Genomic DNA, 20,318 nt, shown 5'->3' with positions numbered 1-20,318 from the left:
TTACTATTATAATATTAAGTACTATTATAATATTAAATACTATTATAATAGTAGACTATTAGCAATAAGGTTCCCAAATCCTAAGCTAATGATCAAGCTATGGAGATTGCTAGATCAGGTAGAGACTGGAGGTTCTTGACCCTCACACTAACTCTGGCCTTACTTGGCCGGAGCCAAGCCAAAGATTAGGGAAGGCTATTGATCTTTGAATGACAGTATCACTGTTCTCTCTCAGCTCTACTGACAGTGATGGTAACTGCTCTCTAGCTTTCTCAGTAAGGCAAGTTGGGTTGCAGGCCTACCCTCCCTTGACCTCCCACCTCCCAAGTTCTGCTCCAGACTGAGCCCACTTGTGCTGTGCCTTGTGGGTATTTATAGGGTTGGCTCCAACTGACTTTTGCCCTGGCTCACAGCACCTAGGTACATTCCGAAGTCTTCAACTGCTGGTCTTGTCACTCAAAGTGGTGTCCATCTTGTCCCAGAAATTCATTACAACATTGTTCAAATGTCATCTTCCCCCATTAGCTATGAATTCAAGGGCAGGGATTGGTTTTGGGTCTGCTTTCTTTGTATGTACAGTGCTTAGCCCAATGCCTGGCACAGAGTAAATAGACAATAGCAATACAGACCAGCACCTGCTTAACCAAGGGAGTAACCTGAGACAGTAGCAGCATGAGTGACTTCCCTAGGGACACAGTTAGTATGTATCAAGGAGACAAAACTTGTTCCTAGATTTTCCTGACTGAACCACCATTATCCTAATTTATCACAATGATGTTTAATTGTTTTTTTCCCATGATACAGTGCTATTTAGAACTTGTTCATAATTACTTTGCTTATAATATTTTAAAATTTAAAAATATAATTTTTTGCTTTGGAACCTAAAATTAAATCAGAGTATTTCATTACAAGTACTTAATCACAAGGACTGACCTTTGCACAATTACATAAACATGGCTGTATGAACTATTAAACAAGTATTAATCCTAACAAAATCATAAAACATTATTTCCAAAGCCCTTGAGTTATAGAAAAGACATTTTATTCCCCAATATACCATTTAATGTGTCTTTGGATATGATAATATAATGCAAATACTATTAAAGGTAGAGGCATAATATTTGAAATTAGTATAACCCATGAGTCTGAGAAGATTTTTAAAGTTTTCCTAAAAAAAATCTAATTTTAATGCCTATTGGAAATATGTCTCAATTAAGTGAAATATATATATTTTTTCTCAGAGGTGAGCTGATAAAGAATAAACCTAGAAAGCCTTCCAAATTATACTAGTACCCAGAAAACAAATTGGTGGAGCTAAAGAAATCACCAGGAATACAGAGATGGAGATGTGAAAGCTAACACATAACTTAGTTCAACAAGATACCTATGGGGCACTGTGAACTTTACTGGTAAGGCTAAGAATAATAAGGGCAGAACTGGAATCCTCCTCCCAAGTCAAAATATACCATTAAAGCAATGATTCTCAAAGTGTGGTCTGGGGACCATTGGAGATCTCAAAAATCTTTTCATAATTTTCATAATACCACCAAGACTTTTAATCTTTTAATATGTTAAATAAGAACAGCTATAACCCACATAAATAACAACTTTGGGGCAGGGGAGAGTCAATTTTTAAGAGTATAAAGGGGGCCTGAGACCAAAATAGTTTGAGAACTATTGCTTTAAAACAAAGCAGTGTTCTTGTTAAATTAACTTTTCAATTCTCCTGCCAATAGGAAAAGTTAGTGCTTTGAATAGGAAGCCAAGAGGCCAGGATATCCTAGGAAATTTCTACTGATGAAATCAAGCAGGCCTACTGGCTGTCTAAATACAAAGTGGGTCTTGTTATAAAATAAGAGGGTAAACTAGATACTACCACTATTAATTTGGTGACAGTAGTGGTTGTTTAGATATGTGGTTAGTGCAAGATCACCTGAGTCTTGCCACCTAGCTAGATGTTGTAACAACTCTCTCCTTTATAACAGTGTCCAGACAGGACCCCTCAGGTCAGTGGATGGGTGTCCCTTTCAGGTCCCACCTGGGGTTGATCAATAATGGGTATTGGGCTCTGTTAGCCTTGGACACATTTATCTGACTGCGTTTGCTCCCTCCCCAGAGAAGTGATGATTCAACCACTCCAGGAAGGTACTTGATGGGAACTTAGGGAACTAGGTTTTATAGTATGACAGAACTGAATGCTCAAATTGGCACAGGGTTCTACACTTTGAAGAGTGTATTTTTAGTCTTCAACACTCCAACAGCTCCATGATATTGGGCTCCCTTCTCCACAATGAGATTCCAGCCCTCCTACACTCTGGGACCAATGCATCTATGACCTCATCAATATGGGCTCTCTCTACACCAATGTCTGAATGGTCACCTCAATTGGAACAACCCTCTTGGAAGGTCCAATTCTATACTATCCCTATAGTACTTAGTCCTTGTGAGCTGCTGCCAATGAAGAAATTCAGCATTCTGTAGTTAAACTGGCAACAAGCTTTTTGCTACTCAATAAAGCTGGATCTTGAATGGCAGACACAAAATCTTCCACCAGGTCCAAATTCAAAGCTTTTCCAACCAATTAAGATGTGCTAAAGAGTGAGTGTGCTCCACTGCAAGAACTTTCTGAAGAAGTTAGGGAAATCAGGGATACTGAGTCAAGAAAACACTGGTCCTATTGCACCTTCAAAATCCCAGTCAGTTCCATAATGGGACAAAGTGTAACAGGAAGATTTTAATGCTAAACTGAAATGAACAACTAAGAAAGGGTAAATGTGATAAACACTAACAGGAAAGCAGCAGAGGAAAGAAAACATTATACTTCAGATTTCCATAGCACCTAGCAACTTAAAAAGCTCCATAAATATATAAGCTTCATAAGTAACATGCAAACTACTCTCAGGACTTTGGTGATTTGTGTATGTCATAAAAGGAGTTCCTTTTCACATATGCACTGGACCAGATGGTCTCTTCCAATTCTCAAATTCTATGATTTTGTGACAAAAATAAAAAAATACATATTCTTGAACCAGTTGAAGAAACCAGTCTCTTGTGTGAGAGCATTGTTCTATGTAGGAGTACTATAAATTTCTCTACCTTAACTGCACTCTGAAAGCTAAGAGAAGTAAGTCATGCAAATCTCTTTGGAGGTCAGGTTCCTCAAAATAAGAGGTTGAGAGAGGTAATAACTAAATAACATTTTTGGAGCACTTTAAAGTTATGCAAAGCATTTAACATACTCAACATTTCTATTTAACTTTCTCAACTTCAAGCATTCATGTGATTATTAGTAATCTCATTTTCACTTTCACATTAATAACCACTCACATTTGTAGCAATGCACAGTAGAAAAAAATGAGAGGCATGACTAGTGTCCTACTGGGCTCTGATATTGTTCCTATACTACAAGATCTTTAAGGATCTTGAATGGCAAAGTCGACATTGCTAATGGATTATTTCAAGCTAGTGCATCCTTCATGATCTCCAAAACCATCTATCAGCTATTAAAGACAGAATGTCTGAGGTGATATTGAAACTTCACCAATCTCAGCACCTTTGAACAGCAGCAACTCTAAGGCCTACCAATCTCTTGTAGCTTTCAAAGGGCAACCAAGGTGATAACCAAGGTGAAATTTACTTCAGGTTAATATAGAGTACAATGCTCTCACCATCTGACACAGTGGAAGGAAAGATTCAGGTTAATAAAAGTTTTTATTTTAGGAATTTTATTTGCCTTACAGTATTTAGGTACTGTATAAGTTATGAAAAGTGAATATTATCTAAAATAGATTTTTTTTAATTGAGATGTCAGAACAAAAGGTCACAGAATTCTAAGGAATTAGAAGCAAGAAAAAATGTTTTGCATGTTACCAGTTTTATTTTGTATATTATATTTTTTAAAGCCTTACCTTCAATTTTAAGAATCAATACTATGTATTGGTTCTAAGGCAGACAAGCAGTAAGGGCTAGGTAATGAGAGTTAAGTGACTTGACTAGAGTCACACAGCTAGGAAGTGTGTGAGGCCAGATTTGAACCTAGGACCTCTTGTCTCTAGGCCTGGCTCTCAATACACTGAGTCACCCAGCTGCCCCCTGTATATTACATTATGGGTGATTTTGTGGTTAAAAATGTTAGGAAGAGTGCATATTATCAGGATTGATTTTTTATAAAGAATTATATGCATAAAAGTATGTTTTTAGCAATCTCTAATAGAAGATTATAGTTTCTAGTGGTCGAGGGAATTTAACTCCCTATTTCACACAGCTTCAATGAATCAACATTCATGTTTTTTACTTTCTCTCCAGTTTCTAGGAAGGTTACTCCTGTGAATTTTGATCTTGACAATGAAGTTCTATAGGTATTTTCTCCCCATTTTACAGAGTTTCAAAGAGAATTTTTCCCTAAGGTCGATTTCAAATTATAAACAATTCCTCTTTTATTTTTTAGGTGAAATCTGAAGTCTAAGAAGGAAGGAAAAAAGAAGTAATTTATTCCATTTCTCTTCGTTTCCCTAACCCTCTCTTTCCCTTAAAGGCTTCAAATTACTAACCAAGAGAAAACTTTTCCAATCCTCCAGGAGCTCACACAGGGAAAGGGGGAAGGGAAAGCAAGAAAAACAATCTTTCTACACTGATGAGGTAGAAACAAAACTTTTTTTTTTCTTTCCACAGTATTCTGACCACTCCTTCCACTATTTTATTTTCTCCCTTGTCTAGGAAACACTGAAGATATAAGTACAAAGAATGAAGCAATTTCTACTGTCAAGGAATTTATATTCTAATGTGGAGATAAGTATATATAAAACTATATGCCACATATATACACACAAAATAACTTTGTTCTAACCATAGAGATGTATAATTTTTATTGCCAGGGGGAATGGGACAAGCAGTTGCGAGATAAGTAAAGGCATCGCTACATACATTTTTAAAGAAGAAAGGATAAGCAAAACAAATGGCTTGAGAATCTGAGAGAGAAAGAGAAACAGAGAGACAGAGAGAGAGAAAATTGAAAAAGAGATCAGAAGGCAGGTTTTCTAAAGCTATTTCTCTTTCAATAACTCTATCACTAACTCTCCAAGGTATGACTTCTCTATTATTTTGGCTATTCTCCAGTTCAGAGAATTCTTCTGCTAAAATCTGAGGGGCTGGCATATGGCTTTATTATTATTGAACAGTTCCTCAGTTTCTCTTATGTGTCCTCCCCACTGTTTCAACCCCCTCATTCAACAAGAGCAAATAATCTAGAGACCTTTGTCATTACAATTATAGGAATATTATCCATAAATTTCCATATGATTAGGATTTTATCACTCTTTCTCTTTAAGAACTCTTATGTATAATGTCTTGGATTTCTTCTGCTGTTTTTGTTCTGCCTCAACTTTCATGCCAGACTGACAATAGGTTTTCCTGATCTCAATCTCTCCTCCTTGATCCCAGAGCCAGCTTAATTTTTCTTCTACACAAATCTCACACATCCCCGTTTAAAAATAATAATGATCCACTATCTGACAAAAACTGTTGGGAAAATTGGAAAACAATATGGGAGAGATCAGGTTTAGATCAACATCTCACACCCTACACCAGTGGTTCTCAAACTTTTTTGGCCTACCACCCCCTTTCCAGAAAAAAAATATTACTTAGCGCCCCCTGTAGCATACTATCACCGCCCCCTTAGAGTTATTCATCACCCCCAAATGTACCTGTGGCCATCAACACCCCACCTGGATCGCTGCAGCACCCACCAGGGGGCAGTGGCGCCCACTTTAGAAATCACTGCCCTACACCAAGATAAATTCAGAATGGGTGAATGACTTGAATATAAAGAAGGAAACTATAAGTAAATTAAGTGAACACAGAATAGTATACTTGTCAGATCTATGGGAAAGGGAAATTTTTAAAACCAAGCAAGAGTTAGAAAAAATTACAAAATAATTTTGATTATATTAAATTAAAAAGTTTTAGTACAAACAAAAACAATGCAACCAAAATCAGAAGGGAAACAACAAACTGGGGGAAAATTTTTATAACAAAAAACTCTGACAGAGGTCTAATTACTCAAATATACAAGGAGCTAAATCAATTGTATAAAAAATGAAGTCATTCCCCAATTGATAAATGGGCAAGGGACATGAATAGGCAATTTTCAGATAAAGAAATCAAAACTATCAATAAGCACATGAGAAAGTGTTCTAAATCTCTAATAATTAGAGAAATGCAAATCAAAACAACTCTGAGGTACCACCTCACACCTAGCAGATTGGCTAAAATGATAGCAGGGGAGAGTAATAAATTTTGGAGGGGATTTTGCAAAATTGGGACATTAATGCATTGCTGGTGGAGTTGTGAACTGATCCAATCGTTCTGGATGGCAATTTGGAACTATGCCCAAAGAGCGATAAAAGAATGCCTGTCCTTTGATCTAACCATACCATTGCTGGGACTGTACCCCAAAGAGATCATAGGGGAAAAAATTTGTACAAAAATATTTATAGCCGAGCTTTTTGTGGTGACAAAAACCTGGAAAACAAGGGTATGTCCTTCAATTGGGGAATGGCTGAACAAATTGTGGTATATGCTGGTGATGGAATACTATTGTGCTCAAAGGAATAACGAACTGGAAGAATTCCATGTGAATTGGAAAGACCTCCAGGAATTGATGCAGAGTGAAAGGAGCAGAGCCAGAAGAACATTGTACACAGAGACTGATACACTGTGGTAAAATCGAATGTAATGGACTTCTGTACTAGCAGCAATGCAATGACCCAGGACAATTCTGAGGGATTTATGGAAAAGAACGCTACCTACATTCAGAGGAAGAATTACAGGAGTGGAAACACAGAAGAAAAGCAACTGCTTGAACACATGGGTTGATAGGGACATGATTGGGGATGTAGACTCAAAACAACCACACCAGTGCAACTATCAATAATGTGGAAATAAGTCTTGATTGATGACACATGTTAAAACCAGTGGAAATGCGTGTTGGCTATTTGGGGGGGGGGGGGGATGAAGGGGAAAGTAAAAACATGAATCATGTAACCATGGAAGATTTTTCTAAAAAATAAAATATTAAAAAAAAAGATTAAGTATAAATAAATAAATAAAAATAAAAATAATGAATGGCTCACTACTGCCTACACAGTCAAACACAAATTTAAGGCCTTATACCACCTAGCACCTCTCTACTTTTCTGGCCCCTTAACTCATAAATTTCTTCCCTGTGTCCTAAGCTTCATCAAACTAGATCCTCACTATCATTTGAAAGAGGGAAGAAGGGAAAAGGGAGGGAGGGAAAGAGGGAGGAAGCAATTTTGGGGGGTGGGGAGGGGAAGTAAGGGCATAGAGAATAGGTGAATTTCCCCCCAAATTGGATAATATTCAATATCAACTAATACAAATAAGTAAATCTTAAAAAAGAACCTTATTTTAAACTGTTAGGCAAAAAATATTATCAACTACAACAAAATAGTTCAAGAATGTTTAATCATTTATCCTTTACCTCACAATAACACATGACATTGATAAACATCCTACTTCTTGATGTTCTCTCCTCTCCTGACTTAGGGAATCTGAACTGGCCTGATTTTCCTCCTTTATTTCCATCCCCCTCCTTCCCCACTTTTTTTTTTAACCCTTATCTTCTGAAATGGAATCAATAGGAAGTATTGGTTGGGATACTAAATATTGATTCTAAGGCAGAAGAGCAGTAAGGATCTAGGCAACTGGGGTTAAGCAACTTGCCTAGGGTCATACAGCTACAACCTAGCTGCCCACTTTCACTACTCCTTTTCTACCTCTTTCACCAACTATTCTTTGTCCTACTCCTAACCCCCTAAAAGTTGGTCTTCTCCAGGAGTTCAGTCTCCAGTCCTCTTTTCTAGTTTTTTCTTAAGACTTTCCTTTGAGAGCTCATCCTCTTCCACCATATATTCTTTAAAGATGCTTCCTCAGCACACTGTAAAGAGATACACCACTTCACGAATGAGCTAGAAGACTTGGTAAAAGTCTCCATTCCAAAACTTACTAAATACATGTCCTTAAACAATCTCCTTGAAACTCCATTTCTCCTCTATAAAATAGAAGTAAGAATTCTTGTGCCACCTATCCCAAAGTGGTGTTAAACAAAAAGTATTTTGTAATCTTTAAAACATTATATAATTGCAGGTCATTATTTTAAATATTATAGTCTAACAATCAATCAACAAGAAAGTATTAAATATTTACTTTTTGTCAGATTCTATGCTAAGTGTTGGGGATACAACCTAATAGATTCATTTACAATAATAGTAATGTATATATGTATATATATACACACATGCACTTTGAAAAAACACAGTGATCACATAATAGAAAGTATTTATTAAATTAAATTAATTAAAATTAAAATTAAAATAACTTATACAGCTAAATAAATATTTTATGTAACCAAAATCAATCAATATTTTAAATTAAATCAATTTCCCCATAAAAAATTATTAGGAATGAAAGAAGAGAATAAGAACAAGAAGAAAGAATACTCCTTTTTAAAAAGTATCTGTTCTGTTTAGACATCTGTGGAGTTAAATCAATGAGAAATACCAAAATACTCTTTCTTTTGAAATTAAGGAAAGCCTTCCATTTTAGTTTCTCATAATTTAAGAACTCCTACGAACTTTTTAATTTGGAACAAATGTCTCTTGGAGCACATATATGGAGCCCTATAAAGTGAGAGACCATTTCATAGGTGGTCAAGATCTTAAAGCAAAGCTTAATTCTATGAATAAGACTAAACAAACAAACAAAAAAAGCAGCTGATATTTACTGCAGAATGAGTTTCAGCCTTAAGAAGTAAAATAATTGCATAATCTCTATTTGTACTCCAAAGGAAGCACATTTCACTTGATGGAAACATTTCTTACTTTACATCTGAGTATCTAAAATGTTTTGGGGGTTTTTTGGGGGGAGGGGGAATGAAGATTAGGGGATGAATTAAAATTATACTAATAAATGTCAAATCTTCTAAAGAAAAAATTCAAATGTCAAAAAAGGATCCATATAACCCTCATCCATAGCTTGGTTCAGGGCCATGTACACTTACCTCCCACATGTACACATTGTTCTTCACTTGAGATCTTTTCTTCTTGTCACCAACAAATGGGCCAAACTTTTTCCCTTTTAAAATTGACTTTGCAGCCCAGACACCTATTAGTGAAATCAACAACAACATGATTAGATTACTGGTTTTTAAAGAGTAAAAACAAATATAAATTTCATAAAGTAAACAAGGAGTAGATTACAAAAAGCTAGCTTAGCATAAAAATAAGATGACATTAATGAAATGGCTCAAAAAAAAATTCATGCTTTAATGAAAATACAAATATCTTAAAATAGCAAAAGCACACACTTTATTTTTATCACATTATATTTATATTACATTACATTTAGACAAATTCTTGCTTTAAAATTATTCGAATCCTATGTGGTTATATAAATGGCCTAAATTATTATTCATTTAAAAGAAATATTTTATAGGACAACTTTTAATAAATATATCACCACATTATCAACTGGGAACTTTCCACCATGATTACATCAGCTCTTTAATTAGGAATAGGTCATATCTAAATATAAATAGAATTGGAACCATCACTTAGAGGATCTTTTCCAAGCTCCATAATTCACTGGCCAATGTTGACCCATTCATAAGTTTAGTTTGGTCAAAAAAATGTTAAAACAAAATTAAAATAACAAAGCAACATTATTTTCACAGTTAGCACCTTATTTAGCCATTCCATCTATCCAAAGCAAAGCAAGGAAGGTAATCTCCCAAAAGACTTTCTCAAGCCGCCTAAGTATCGAAGTCCATGCTGCCCTAGATAGAGTACATGTACTTTCCTCCTCAGAGAGAGTCCTTGTTTTTTCATACAAAATCCTAATTAGCAAGTAGGGCTGATTTTCAAATCCACAGCAGATTAAAAGAAATTTTACCAGTTTTTATTGAACTTGCTGGAAGGAGGGAAGCCACCATAAGAATATGCACTAATAGAACTAACAGATGTCAGCTTGACCACTTTGGAAGGAAGCATTAGAAGAAGGGAGCATTAGAAATACCAAAGACAACAACTAGAAATATGTAATTGTACAGAGCTATTTATTATAGGGTCAAATAGCCATTTACACTGCAATAATTCCTGGGAACATCACTGTACTCTAGTAGTGGGATTAAGTGATGTGACTCTGAATCAAGAGTAAAAGAAATTATTTTCAGGATATTCTATTTAAGGATCCAGCAAAATTTCACAAGAATAACATATTGCAAGATTTCCATGAAAAATTACTTAAATTTAAAAAGTCTTATTTACTTAAGGAGTAAACTCTCAACCAAAATTCAAAATCAGAACACCAAAGTTCTTGGAGCATCCAAGAAACTCCAATTCTGTCACTATTAACCATGTGAACTTCAGTTAAAATTCACTTCTACTTCTTTGCATCTATTATTTCCTCCAAAAAATGAGAGTATTACAAATAGAGTAGGTTTTTTTATATATCTTTAAGGCTTATGAACCTATAAAATAACTTTAAAAATTGACTATCCGTGGGCAGCTGGGTGGCTAAGTGGATTGAGAGTCAGGCCAAGAGACGGGAGGTCCTGGATTCAAATCTGGCCTCAGACACTTCCTAGCTGTGTGACCCTGGGCAAGTCACTTAACCACTATTCTGCCTTAGAACCAATACTCAGTATTTATTGTAAGATGGAAGTATGGGTTTAAAAAAAAACTGGTTATCCAGAATACCTTATTACCAGCTGATTCAATACATTCAGAATTTTCCTGTAATCTTATGATTTCAATTTGCTAAATATTAATTATAAACAAAATTTAAGGTGAGTTGAATCATTCTGCCACAAGTTGGCTATACTTTACAGCTGAATGAAGTCCACCCAACTTTTACTTAAAGACATTCAATAAAAGAAGGTCGAATACTTTTCAAGGCAAGTGGTTTCATTTTGGGACAGTTTCTGCTAGCAAGTTTTGTTTTACCTCAAGCATGAATCTGTCTCTTTGCAATTCTCGCCCCATAGTACCTCTGCCTTTACAATAAAGCAGAATAAATCTGATCTCTATCATATTAATTGTCTTCACATATTTTACCAATTAATCAAACATTAATTTAACATTTACAATATGTCAGGCATTACTGGAAGACAGCTATTATGTTCCCTTATTTTCTTGGGGGCAGCTGGATGGCTCAGTGGATTGAGAGCCAGGCCTAGAGATGGGAGGTCCTAGGTTCAAATCTGACCTCAGACACTTTCCAGCTGTGTGACCCTGGGCAAGTCACTTGACCCCCATTGCTAGCCCTTACCATTCTTCTTCTGCCTTGGAGCCAATTGGCTCCAAGACAGAAGGTAAGGGTTTAAAAAAAAAAACAAAACCTTATCTTCTCTATGTTAAACACCTTGGGTTCCTTCAAAGGATCTTCATATGTCATAAATTGAAGGTCCTTCACCTTCCTGCTAATACGCTCCACCTTATCAATACTGTTCTTGAAATTTACCACCTAAGGTCCTACTTGTACAAAAATATTTATAACCACTCTTTTTGTAGTGGCAAAAGATTGGAAACTGAGGGAATATCCATCAACTAGGGAATAGTTGAACAAACTGTGGTACATGTATATGTTGGTGATAGAATACTATTGTGCTATAAGAAATGATAAGCAGGATGATTTCAGAAAAAGCTGGAAAGATCTGCATTAACTGATGCAAAGCAAAATGAGCAGAACTGGGAGAACATTGTACACAATGATACCAATACTGCATGATGATCAACTATGAAAACTTGGCTACTCAGCAATGCAACGATATGGGACAATTCTGAAAGACAAGATAGGGAATACTATCCACCTCCATAGAAAGAACTGCTGGACTCAGATGGATGTGGATCAAAGCATACTATCTTTTACATCAGTGTATTTACAGTTTTATTTTGGGGTTTTGGTTTTGCATGAGTATGCTCTTACAACAAGTACCAAAATGGAAGTGTTTTGCATGGTAGTAAAAAATTTTTAAATAAAAAAAAATTTTTTTCCACCCATGGGTTGCTAGGTGGCTCAGTGAACATCGAGCCAAGAACAAAAAAAAAAATACTCTCAATATGGTTTGACTAGTATAAAGTACAGCAGGGCTATAACCTCCTTATTGGAAGTTATGTCTCTCAATGTAGCTCAAGATGAAATAACCATTTTTGATTTCCAATCAACACTGCTGACTCATGCTAAGCTTCTGGGTCACTGAAAATAACAGATCTTCTAAATAATCATAGGAAGTCATTTTTTTTTAAACCCAAAAGATAAGACTTTATATTTATCCCTAGATTTATCTTGTTGGATTCAGGTTTTTTGAGATCACTTTAGTTCATGTCTTTAAAGACTTATTCATTCAAAAAGCACAAGCTTTATCCTAAACATTCAAAATATAGAAACAAAAACAAAACAGCCACTGACCTGAGATTACATTCTGTTGGGGAAATAACAAGTACACATATGTATATACAAAACATATAAAAAGTAATGTCAGGGGAAAGCAATAGCATATGGAGGCTCAGGAAAGGCTTTGTGGATAATATAGAATAGAATAGAAGCCAGGCATGCCAATCCTGGGGAATAGTCTAAGAAAAATCTAAAGACAAACAATGGGATGCATTTTAGGTAGGGGACTAGAAAGGATACATTAAACTCTTGTCCAGAAATTCTTTGAAAGTTTTATAACTCAACTAAAGTCATAAAGCAAGGATGGGATAGAGGAGAGTCTGGGATACCCAGGTTGATTCGTGTTATTTTCATGGTACATTGATACTTCACAATTTGTGTGCATAGTAATGATGCTGATTTGTTATATTTTATACTAGGATCAAAAGTGCAAGAGAACACATATATTTATATCATTTGGGGCAAGTAAAATAGGCCCTTCACATCATTTTGCTTCTGATATTTATCTAAATTTTATGTCAACTCCATAAACCCAACTCAAACATGATTCAAATTGATTTGTTCTGGCTAACTTTTAGTGATGCCTAAGTTAAAAGGAAAATTTCAAAGAATACAGATAAAGGATAATTGGGATTTTGTAGACTAAAATGATTTGTGTAATCATACAGGAGAGATATAGGAAGTTCTCAAGAATGAAATTTTAATGCTATAAAAAGAACAACGATGAGAAGGAAAAAGGATGTTGCCTGAAAAGTGAGAAATGTATATGAAGGGAGCTCACCAGCCAAGTCAAATTTCAAAAAGATGGAACAAGGGCAAGTGATTTGAGGAGGGATACCAACTTGTGACATGGTATGAAAAGATTAGTGTCAGGAGTGTGTAAGCTCTGGGCATGATGAGACCAGTGAGAAAAGCAAAGGGGCATGCCATTTTTAAGGATGAGGATCAAAAAAAAGGGATAAGTTCATTCTATGGTAGGGTAGAAGGTGATCATTGACCACAAAAGGGGGCCAGTGAAGGTGGCACACTTGGGTCTTTTCCAATTACTTTCTAAAGTGTTGGAAGACTTAAAAGACAAACTTGCTGAGCTACTTGTGCTGTGATTTTTGAAAGACCACAGACAATATGAGAAGTATTATATAGTCCTGAGAAGGACAGGTCTCCCAATTTTCAGAAAGGAGATAAAAATAGAATCTGGAAACTATAGGCCAAGAGACTTTTGTTCCTGAGAAACCTATAAAATATGGTAAAGAAATTTTAAGTTTTTACCTTTTTAAAAAATATTAACTTAATTTCTAAATGGGCAACTAGATAGCATAGATATAGTACCCAGACTGAAGTTAAGAAGAAATCTTCCTGATTTCAAACTAGCTATGTTGCCCTGGGCAAGTCACGCCACTGTTTGCCTCAGTTTACTCATCTGAAGAAGGAAATGGCAAATCACACCAGTATCTTTGCCAAGAAAACCCCAAATGAGATCATAAAGAGTTGTACATGACTGAACAACAATTTCCAAATATATCCCTGCCTAACCAGTGAGCCATCTCTTTTAACAAAGAATAAAAACAGAAAGTGGGGAAAAGTTCAATAAAACTAACCAACATTTCAACAAAATTTGAAAGTAGAAACAATGTTTAACATCCCTAGACCCCTGCTGGCAAAGAAGTGAGAGAATTAAATTTTCTTATTTCTTCTTCAGGTCCAAGTTTGGTCATCATATCTACACTATATTACTAAAAGGAGAGTGAATGTCTATAAAAGAAATAGTGATCACAAAAGGGGCTAGCATGACTTCATCAAGAAGAGATCATAGGGGACAACTGGGTAGCTCAGTGGATCGAGAGCCAGGCCTAGAGATGGGAGGTCCTAGGTTCAAATCTGGCCTCAGACACTTCCCAGCTGTGTGACCCTGGGTAAGTCACTTGACCCTCATTGCCTACCCTTACCACTCTTCTGCCTTGGAGTCAATACACAGTATTGACTCCAAGATGAAAGGTAAGGGTTTAAAAAAAAAAAAAAAAAAAGAGCAATCTTACATATCTAAAAAAATTATATGGTTTTGAAAATGGTGTTATCAGGGAAATGTTATTAGTTATAGGTTACCAGAATTTTATTAAACCATTTGATAGTGTTTCTCATGCTACTGAGTTGGGTCAGGGAGATAGAGGTAAACTGGATGCTACTATAATAGACAGATTCTGGACTGGTTGACTGACCTGTCTTTAATGGCTCAATGTTAATTTGGAAGGGGCTCACCAGCAGGTGTGTTCCAAAGATATGAGCCAGGCCATCTATGACTTAACTACAGGCTATATAGCATATTCTAGAATTTGCAAATGGCAGGAAGCTATGAGGCATAATAGCGTGAGGTGCTGGAGGCCATCTCCAGCTAATGTGAACAATTAAGGTGAAATGTTGTCTAGATTCTACCTTGGGATTCTTCAGTTGGGGTTCATTTTGATAACTGTTTTCATCATTAAAAATTGTTTTCTTTTTCCATCTTACATATATTTTATTTTGTGCATTTTAAGACATCACTATGAAAAATAATCCATAGACTTTACCAGACTGTCAAAGGGATCAACGACCCAAAAAAGGTTAGGAACTCCTGTTCCCCCACTAAAGCTACTGCCCTTGAGTATACTGCTATTCTGCTCCTACTCAACTGCATCAATCTACAGCCTCCATTACTACTGAGTACAATCCTTTGCCAAGCCTCTGTTATTTGACTAGCACTAGCCCCCTACCAAAACCTCACAACTACCATGTCTACTACATCCAGAACCCTCCCCAAGGGTAGAGCTTCCTTCTAGGACCAGAGCCTTAGGGAACAAAGACTAAAATTACAGATATTTTGCTCATCTACAAAAAGGGTCATTGATGTCAAGTACAGTTTCCTTTCTTACCTAGTATTTTAATGGGAAATAGTTGGGGGCAGCTGGGTGGCTCAGTGGATTGGGAGCCAAGTTGAGAGACAGGAGGTCCTAGGTTCAAATCTGGCCTCAGTCACTTCCTAGCTGTGTGACCCTGGACAAGTCACTTAACTCCCATTGCCTAGGCCTTACTGCTCTTCTACTTTGGAACCAATACATCTAAGATGGAAGGTAAGGGGTTAAAAAAAAAGGGAAATAGTAATAATAATAGTAGCTAGCATTTTCATAGTGCCCACTATGTGCCAGGCATCAGAATAAGTGCTTTACAAAAATCATTTCATTTGATATAACAATCCTATGAATTGGGTACTATTATTATCTCCATTTTACAGTTGAGGAAACCAAGGTAAACAGAAGTTAAGTGAGTTGTCCAAGGTCACACAATTAGTGTCTGAGGCTGTATATGAAAGTCTTCCTGACTTCAAGCTCAGTACTCTAAACACGGTACCTATCACCAGGTGCCTCAGTCTGGTGCTTTCTTCTGCCATTTATTGGGAGAACCAGTCAAAAGATTCATCCCTCTCTTAGTATTAACTAATTTCCACCTCTTCTTCTAATCTTGGTAATATAAAATGGTTAGCTGCTTAAATGTTTAAAATCCTCTCATCCCTATCCATCTTACTACTGTCCCTCCCAATCTACAATCCAGTTCTTCCCTTCCCTTCTATTGTGTTTTCTAGAAGCCCCATTCTATTGTTAACAAACTTCCCTTCATCTTGGACTTTTTTCTCATATTCTTCCTCTTCTCTCCTCTTCCTTATCTCATATTACTCAGATCCTTTATGCCACTTTCTCCTCTTTCACCTGTCTCACACAAAGCCAGCCTTATTCTTTACCAGGGAAAACTTCTCTATAATGCACAAGTGATCTCATTCTATCCCATCTCCTCCAGCAGATTGCCCCCTCTGTCATACCTACTCCTTCATATCTTCAATTTCTCCCTGTCTTATTGGCTCATCCCCTACTGCCTACAAATATGCCCATGTCTCTCCACTCCTTAAAAAACCCTCACTTGATCTATCCATCCCCATAGTCTAAGACAGATGAGAGTCTGGACAGAATCCTTGGGACAACACTAGAAACTACCACCACCATCATGACCATTAATTAATCAACTCTTTTTTGCCAGTTGAAATCACCTAATTGTATTATGAACCAACTTTCTTTTTTATAACCTTTCTAGAAGCAGAACAGGAGAAAAAGTCAATTGTTTTGTTGCAATTCTGGAATTCAGATCTAATAAATTCTCCTGAACCAGATTAGTCTAATAGGCTTCTAATTTAACCAATTTTCTTATCTGTTTAGAAACATCCACCCTGCCTAAATCACAGGATTACTATAAGGATATTTGTGACATTTATGAATAATATTTATGATAGTACAGGGGAAATTGTAAAGGACTCTATAATGAGAAAGGGTTTTCATTACCATTTTATGTTCAAAGTGAAACTTTTAAAGTACCTTGACTTAATCTTATTTTTAGGCAGCAATTACTTACATTTATTTTCTTTTTCTATGCTATATTATTTTTATGTAATTTTTTAAAAATTTCCTCTCTCATTTTAATCTATTTTAAATCTGAGTTGGTTGCAAAGCTGCTCCATCTATTCAAGTCAAAGAATAAATACGTAGATAATTCCTTTACCTTAAAATCTAAAAAAAACTAGACAGCATTTCAACATTACTTTTTTGTTGCTGTTTTAAATTTTCTCTAATTTCTGTTTAACTGTGATACGCACCAATCCGTGTCTTATCAACAGCAGATGGAAAAAGCCTCACTTCCTCAGGAAGCCCTCGAAACACATGTTCAGGTACATCAGCCAGGGTCTCCGGGGCTTCCAAAGACTCAAGAGTGTTCTACAAAGTGAAAAAAAAAAACAGAAAGATCATAACAGAAGAAAAAAAATCAGAGTTTTACATGAATTTCTAGTTTAATTATGTATAAAGTAAAAATAAATAAATCTGAAACTAGCACCCCAAGTAAAATGTGCTGTAAGGGACTCCACTCTAATAGATGCTTTGAGGTTCCCTGCTTTTTATTTATAGGTCTGCAAACAGTCAACAAAAGAACTTTAATAACCCAATCCTGATTTGTTACCTCTATCTCATTGCTGAACCCAATGCCTGACACATTGCAGGTACTTAATAAATGTTAGCTGTTTAAATAAGCAGCCTATTTTATGAACTGCCTTTCAGGTTCACTTACTCCAGCAGCCAAATCTTACAAAAGTTCATGATGAATCTCATTACCCAGTAGCCTTATGTTATATTTTAAAAATGCAAAGAAAATAAATCATTTTAGACTAGCATATACCTGAAAGACATTACGATACAAATTAGAAAGGCTTATGATTTAGCCAACACAATATCCAATTACATTAAATGTTTCTATAACATAGAAAGGTAACCTGGCCTTATGGATAGCCATCCTCTGAACTAGGAACACTTGGGTTTAGGTCTCACTTCTGATTCAGGCTTGCTATGACCATAATGAGAACCCAGTGCCCTAAGTCAAAAAGCATTTATGAAGTAGTTGCTGTATGCCAGGCACTATGCAAAACACTGAGGGTACAAAGAAAGGCAAAGCTGTCTTCTCCCTCAAGCTCACATTCTCATGATAGAGACAACCGTGAGAACTTGGGGGCAGGAGGGAGAGCTAGGTGGCTTAGTAGATTGAGAGCCAGGGCCCAGAGACAGGAGGTCCTGGGCTCATATTTGACCCAGACATACCTGAACTGTGTGACCCTGAGCAAGTTACTTAACCCTTATTGCCTTGCCCCTACTGCTCCTTCTGTCTTAGAACCAATACATCACGTTGATTAAAAGTTTTTTTAATTTAATCTAAAAAATAAATAAAAGTAAAAGGTACACATAAAATCTATATAGAAGAGATAGAAAGGAATCCCAGAGGAGGAAATCAGGAGCTGTTGGAGGGAAAGGAGTAGAAAACTGGGCAAGGCCTCCTGAAGAAGGCAAGAATTGGGCTGGTTGGGGTTTTTTTTAAACTCTTACTTTTTATCTTAGTAAAACTCTAAGACAGGAAGGCAAGGGCAAGACAAACAGGGTTGGGTTCAGTTAAGTGACTTGCCCAGGGTCACAAAGATAGGACATGTCTCAAGCCATATTTGAACCCCAAATCTCCTGAATCCAGGTCTGGCACTCTATCCACTGAGCCACCTACTGCCCCTGGGCTGAGTCGTAAAGGAAGCCAAGAGAAGCCAAAATGCAGAAATAAGGGGACCTAGTTTTTATTCCAAGCATGGGGAACAGTCAGTGCAAAGACAAGCAAACATGATATAGAGAAAGCATCACATGGGCAAGGTAAAACAAGGAGGTGATTTTAGCTGGATCAGAGTATGTGTGTGGAAGGGATGAGATTATGCCAAGCATTAAATTTCAAAGAGAAGATTTCTACTTGATCTGGAATGTAAGAGGAAATCACTTGAACTTAGTGAATAACAGAACATAACATATGCAAGCCAGTACTTTAGGAAAAATCACTTGAGCAGTTGAGTGCACAGTGGATTAGTGTTGGGAGAAAGTTGAGGCAGGAATACCACAGCAATGGTCCAGGCAAGAAGAAGTTAGGGCAAGTGAAATTGGAATCTGTTATCCTAAAAACTATGATCCCCGGTAGGGCTACGATCCCGAGCAAAACTATGATTCCCAGAACCCCACTCACTTCCTGTATCTTGCTGATGTGGACAAGACATAAATTGGGTGAAGTTCCTTGTCTAGCCCTCTTTTCCTTCCTGTCAGCGGCTTTGGTGGAGCGGGCATTTTGAGCAGGTAAAAACTTAGTCACGTGGTTTCTATTTTGTCAGATAATAAACTTTATAAAAATAATAATTGAAGTATCTTACATTAATTTAATTCCTACATTTATGGCAACCACAGAAGTGGGGTTCAGAACCCTTAATTCTCTCTGAGTAGATTAGTTTAAAAAGAAACTGTTTCTCCTGCCACGACTCAACTTGCCCCCCCCACCTCCCCGCCCAGGTGAACTTCAAACTCTCTTTGGAGCTGCCACCTGTTGCTGCCTATCCTGTCTCTTGCTGCTAACTCCTTGGGTGGTCCCAGATACCTGCTCCTGCCTATCCAGCCTCCCTGCCTGGGTGGTCCTTTTGGAGCCATTGCTTCTGCCACTCCTGCTCCTCTTGCTGCTGCTGTTACTGTTGCTACTGCTAATTGGAGCTGCTCTCCAGAAGCTTGGAAAGTATAAAATCCCTCTTTCCCTTACATTGTTAACAGCTGAGTGCTTGCTCACTGCTTGCCCTGGAAGCCCTGGTGTGTTTCCTTTATGAAACTTAACTCCCTGTCCACACAGCAGGGGAAGCAAGCTGCTCCCTGGCGTTTTTATCCCTAGGGGAAAAGGGAAGGAAGGTTACTCTTCTGAATAGGAAATAGAATTGCAAGCATGGCCCCCTCTATGAAAGAGCAGTGCACTGCTTATTTCAAACAGCTCCCAGTTTTAGGATGTTTTTTCTTCCTATCATTCCTGAGTGCACTGGTCTTTGCAATTAGCTTGCCTGAGATTCAGGGGAGAAATTCATCTCCCTATATACTCCCTTGTCATTCTGGCCTGCTCAGTCTCTACAATACATTCAATATGGGATTCCTCCACACTATGTTCAGCACAGAATTATCCCTCAATATGGGAGATCTCAAAGGTGTGACCAAAAGGAACCTAGATGGATAATGACACTAGGGAGGAGAAGGAACCTTAAAGACTTTGGAGGTAGATTTTTAAGCCTTTTCAGACTCCACTGTTTTATGGAATTGGAAAAAAGGACTCTTGAATTCAGGGCCTGTATCCTGTCACATATATTGTATTTGCTGATTGTTTTAAGAATTAATTTTGCTTGTTAAATTCACATATTAATCTGTTACACTATGTCACCTTAAGTTATTGCG

At 36.8% G+C, this 20,318-nt stretch overlaps 1 protein-coding gene across 1 annotated transcript in view; it reads right to left on the bottom strand.

The window, feature by feature from the left end:
- The window catches only part of PRDM2 (PR/SET domain 2), a 142,433-nt gene that overhangs the window by 90,500 nt on the left and 31,615 nt on the right, over positions 1–20,318 (bottom strand). Inside the window, exons 2-3 of the mRNA XM_044667763.1 lie at positions 17,144–17,261; positions 9,080–9,183 (exon numbers count right to left, since the gene is read on the bottom strand). Of these exons, the coding sequence (XP_044523698.1) occupies positions 9,080–9,183; positions 17,144–17,261 (222 nt within the window). The remainder of the gene's footprint in view (positions 1–9,079; positions 9,184–17,143; positions 17,262–20,318) is intronic.

The sequence above is a fragment of the Gracilinanus agilis genome, chromosome 3 (genome assembly GCF_016433145.1).
Source record: "Gracilinanus agilis isolate LMUSP501 chromosome 3, AgileGrace, whole genome shotgun sequence".
In the NCBI taxonomy this organism is placed as follows: Eukaryota; Metazoa; Chordata; class Mammalia; order Didelphimorphia; family Didelphidae; genus Gracilinanus; species Gracilinanus agilis.
The sequence above is the reverse complement of the archived record's forward strand: the minus strand, read 5'-3'. Positions and strand labels throughout refer to the sequence as shown.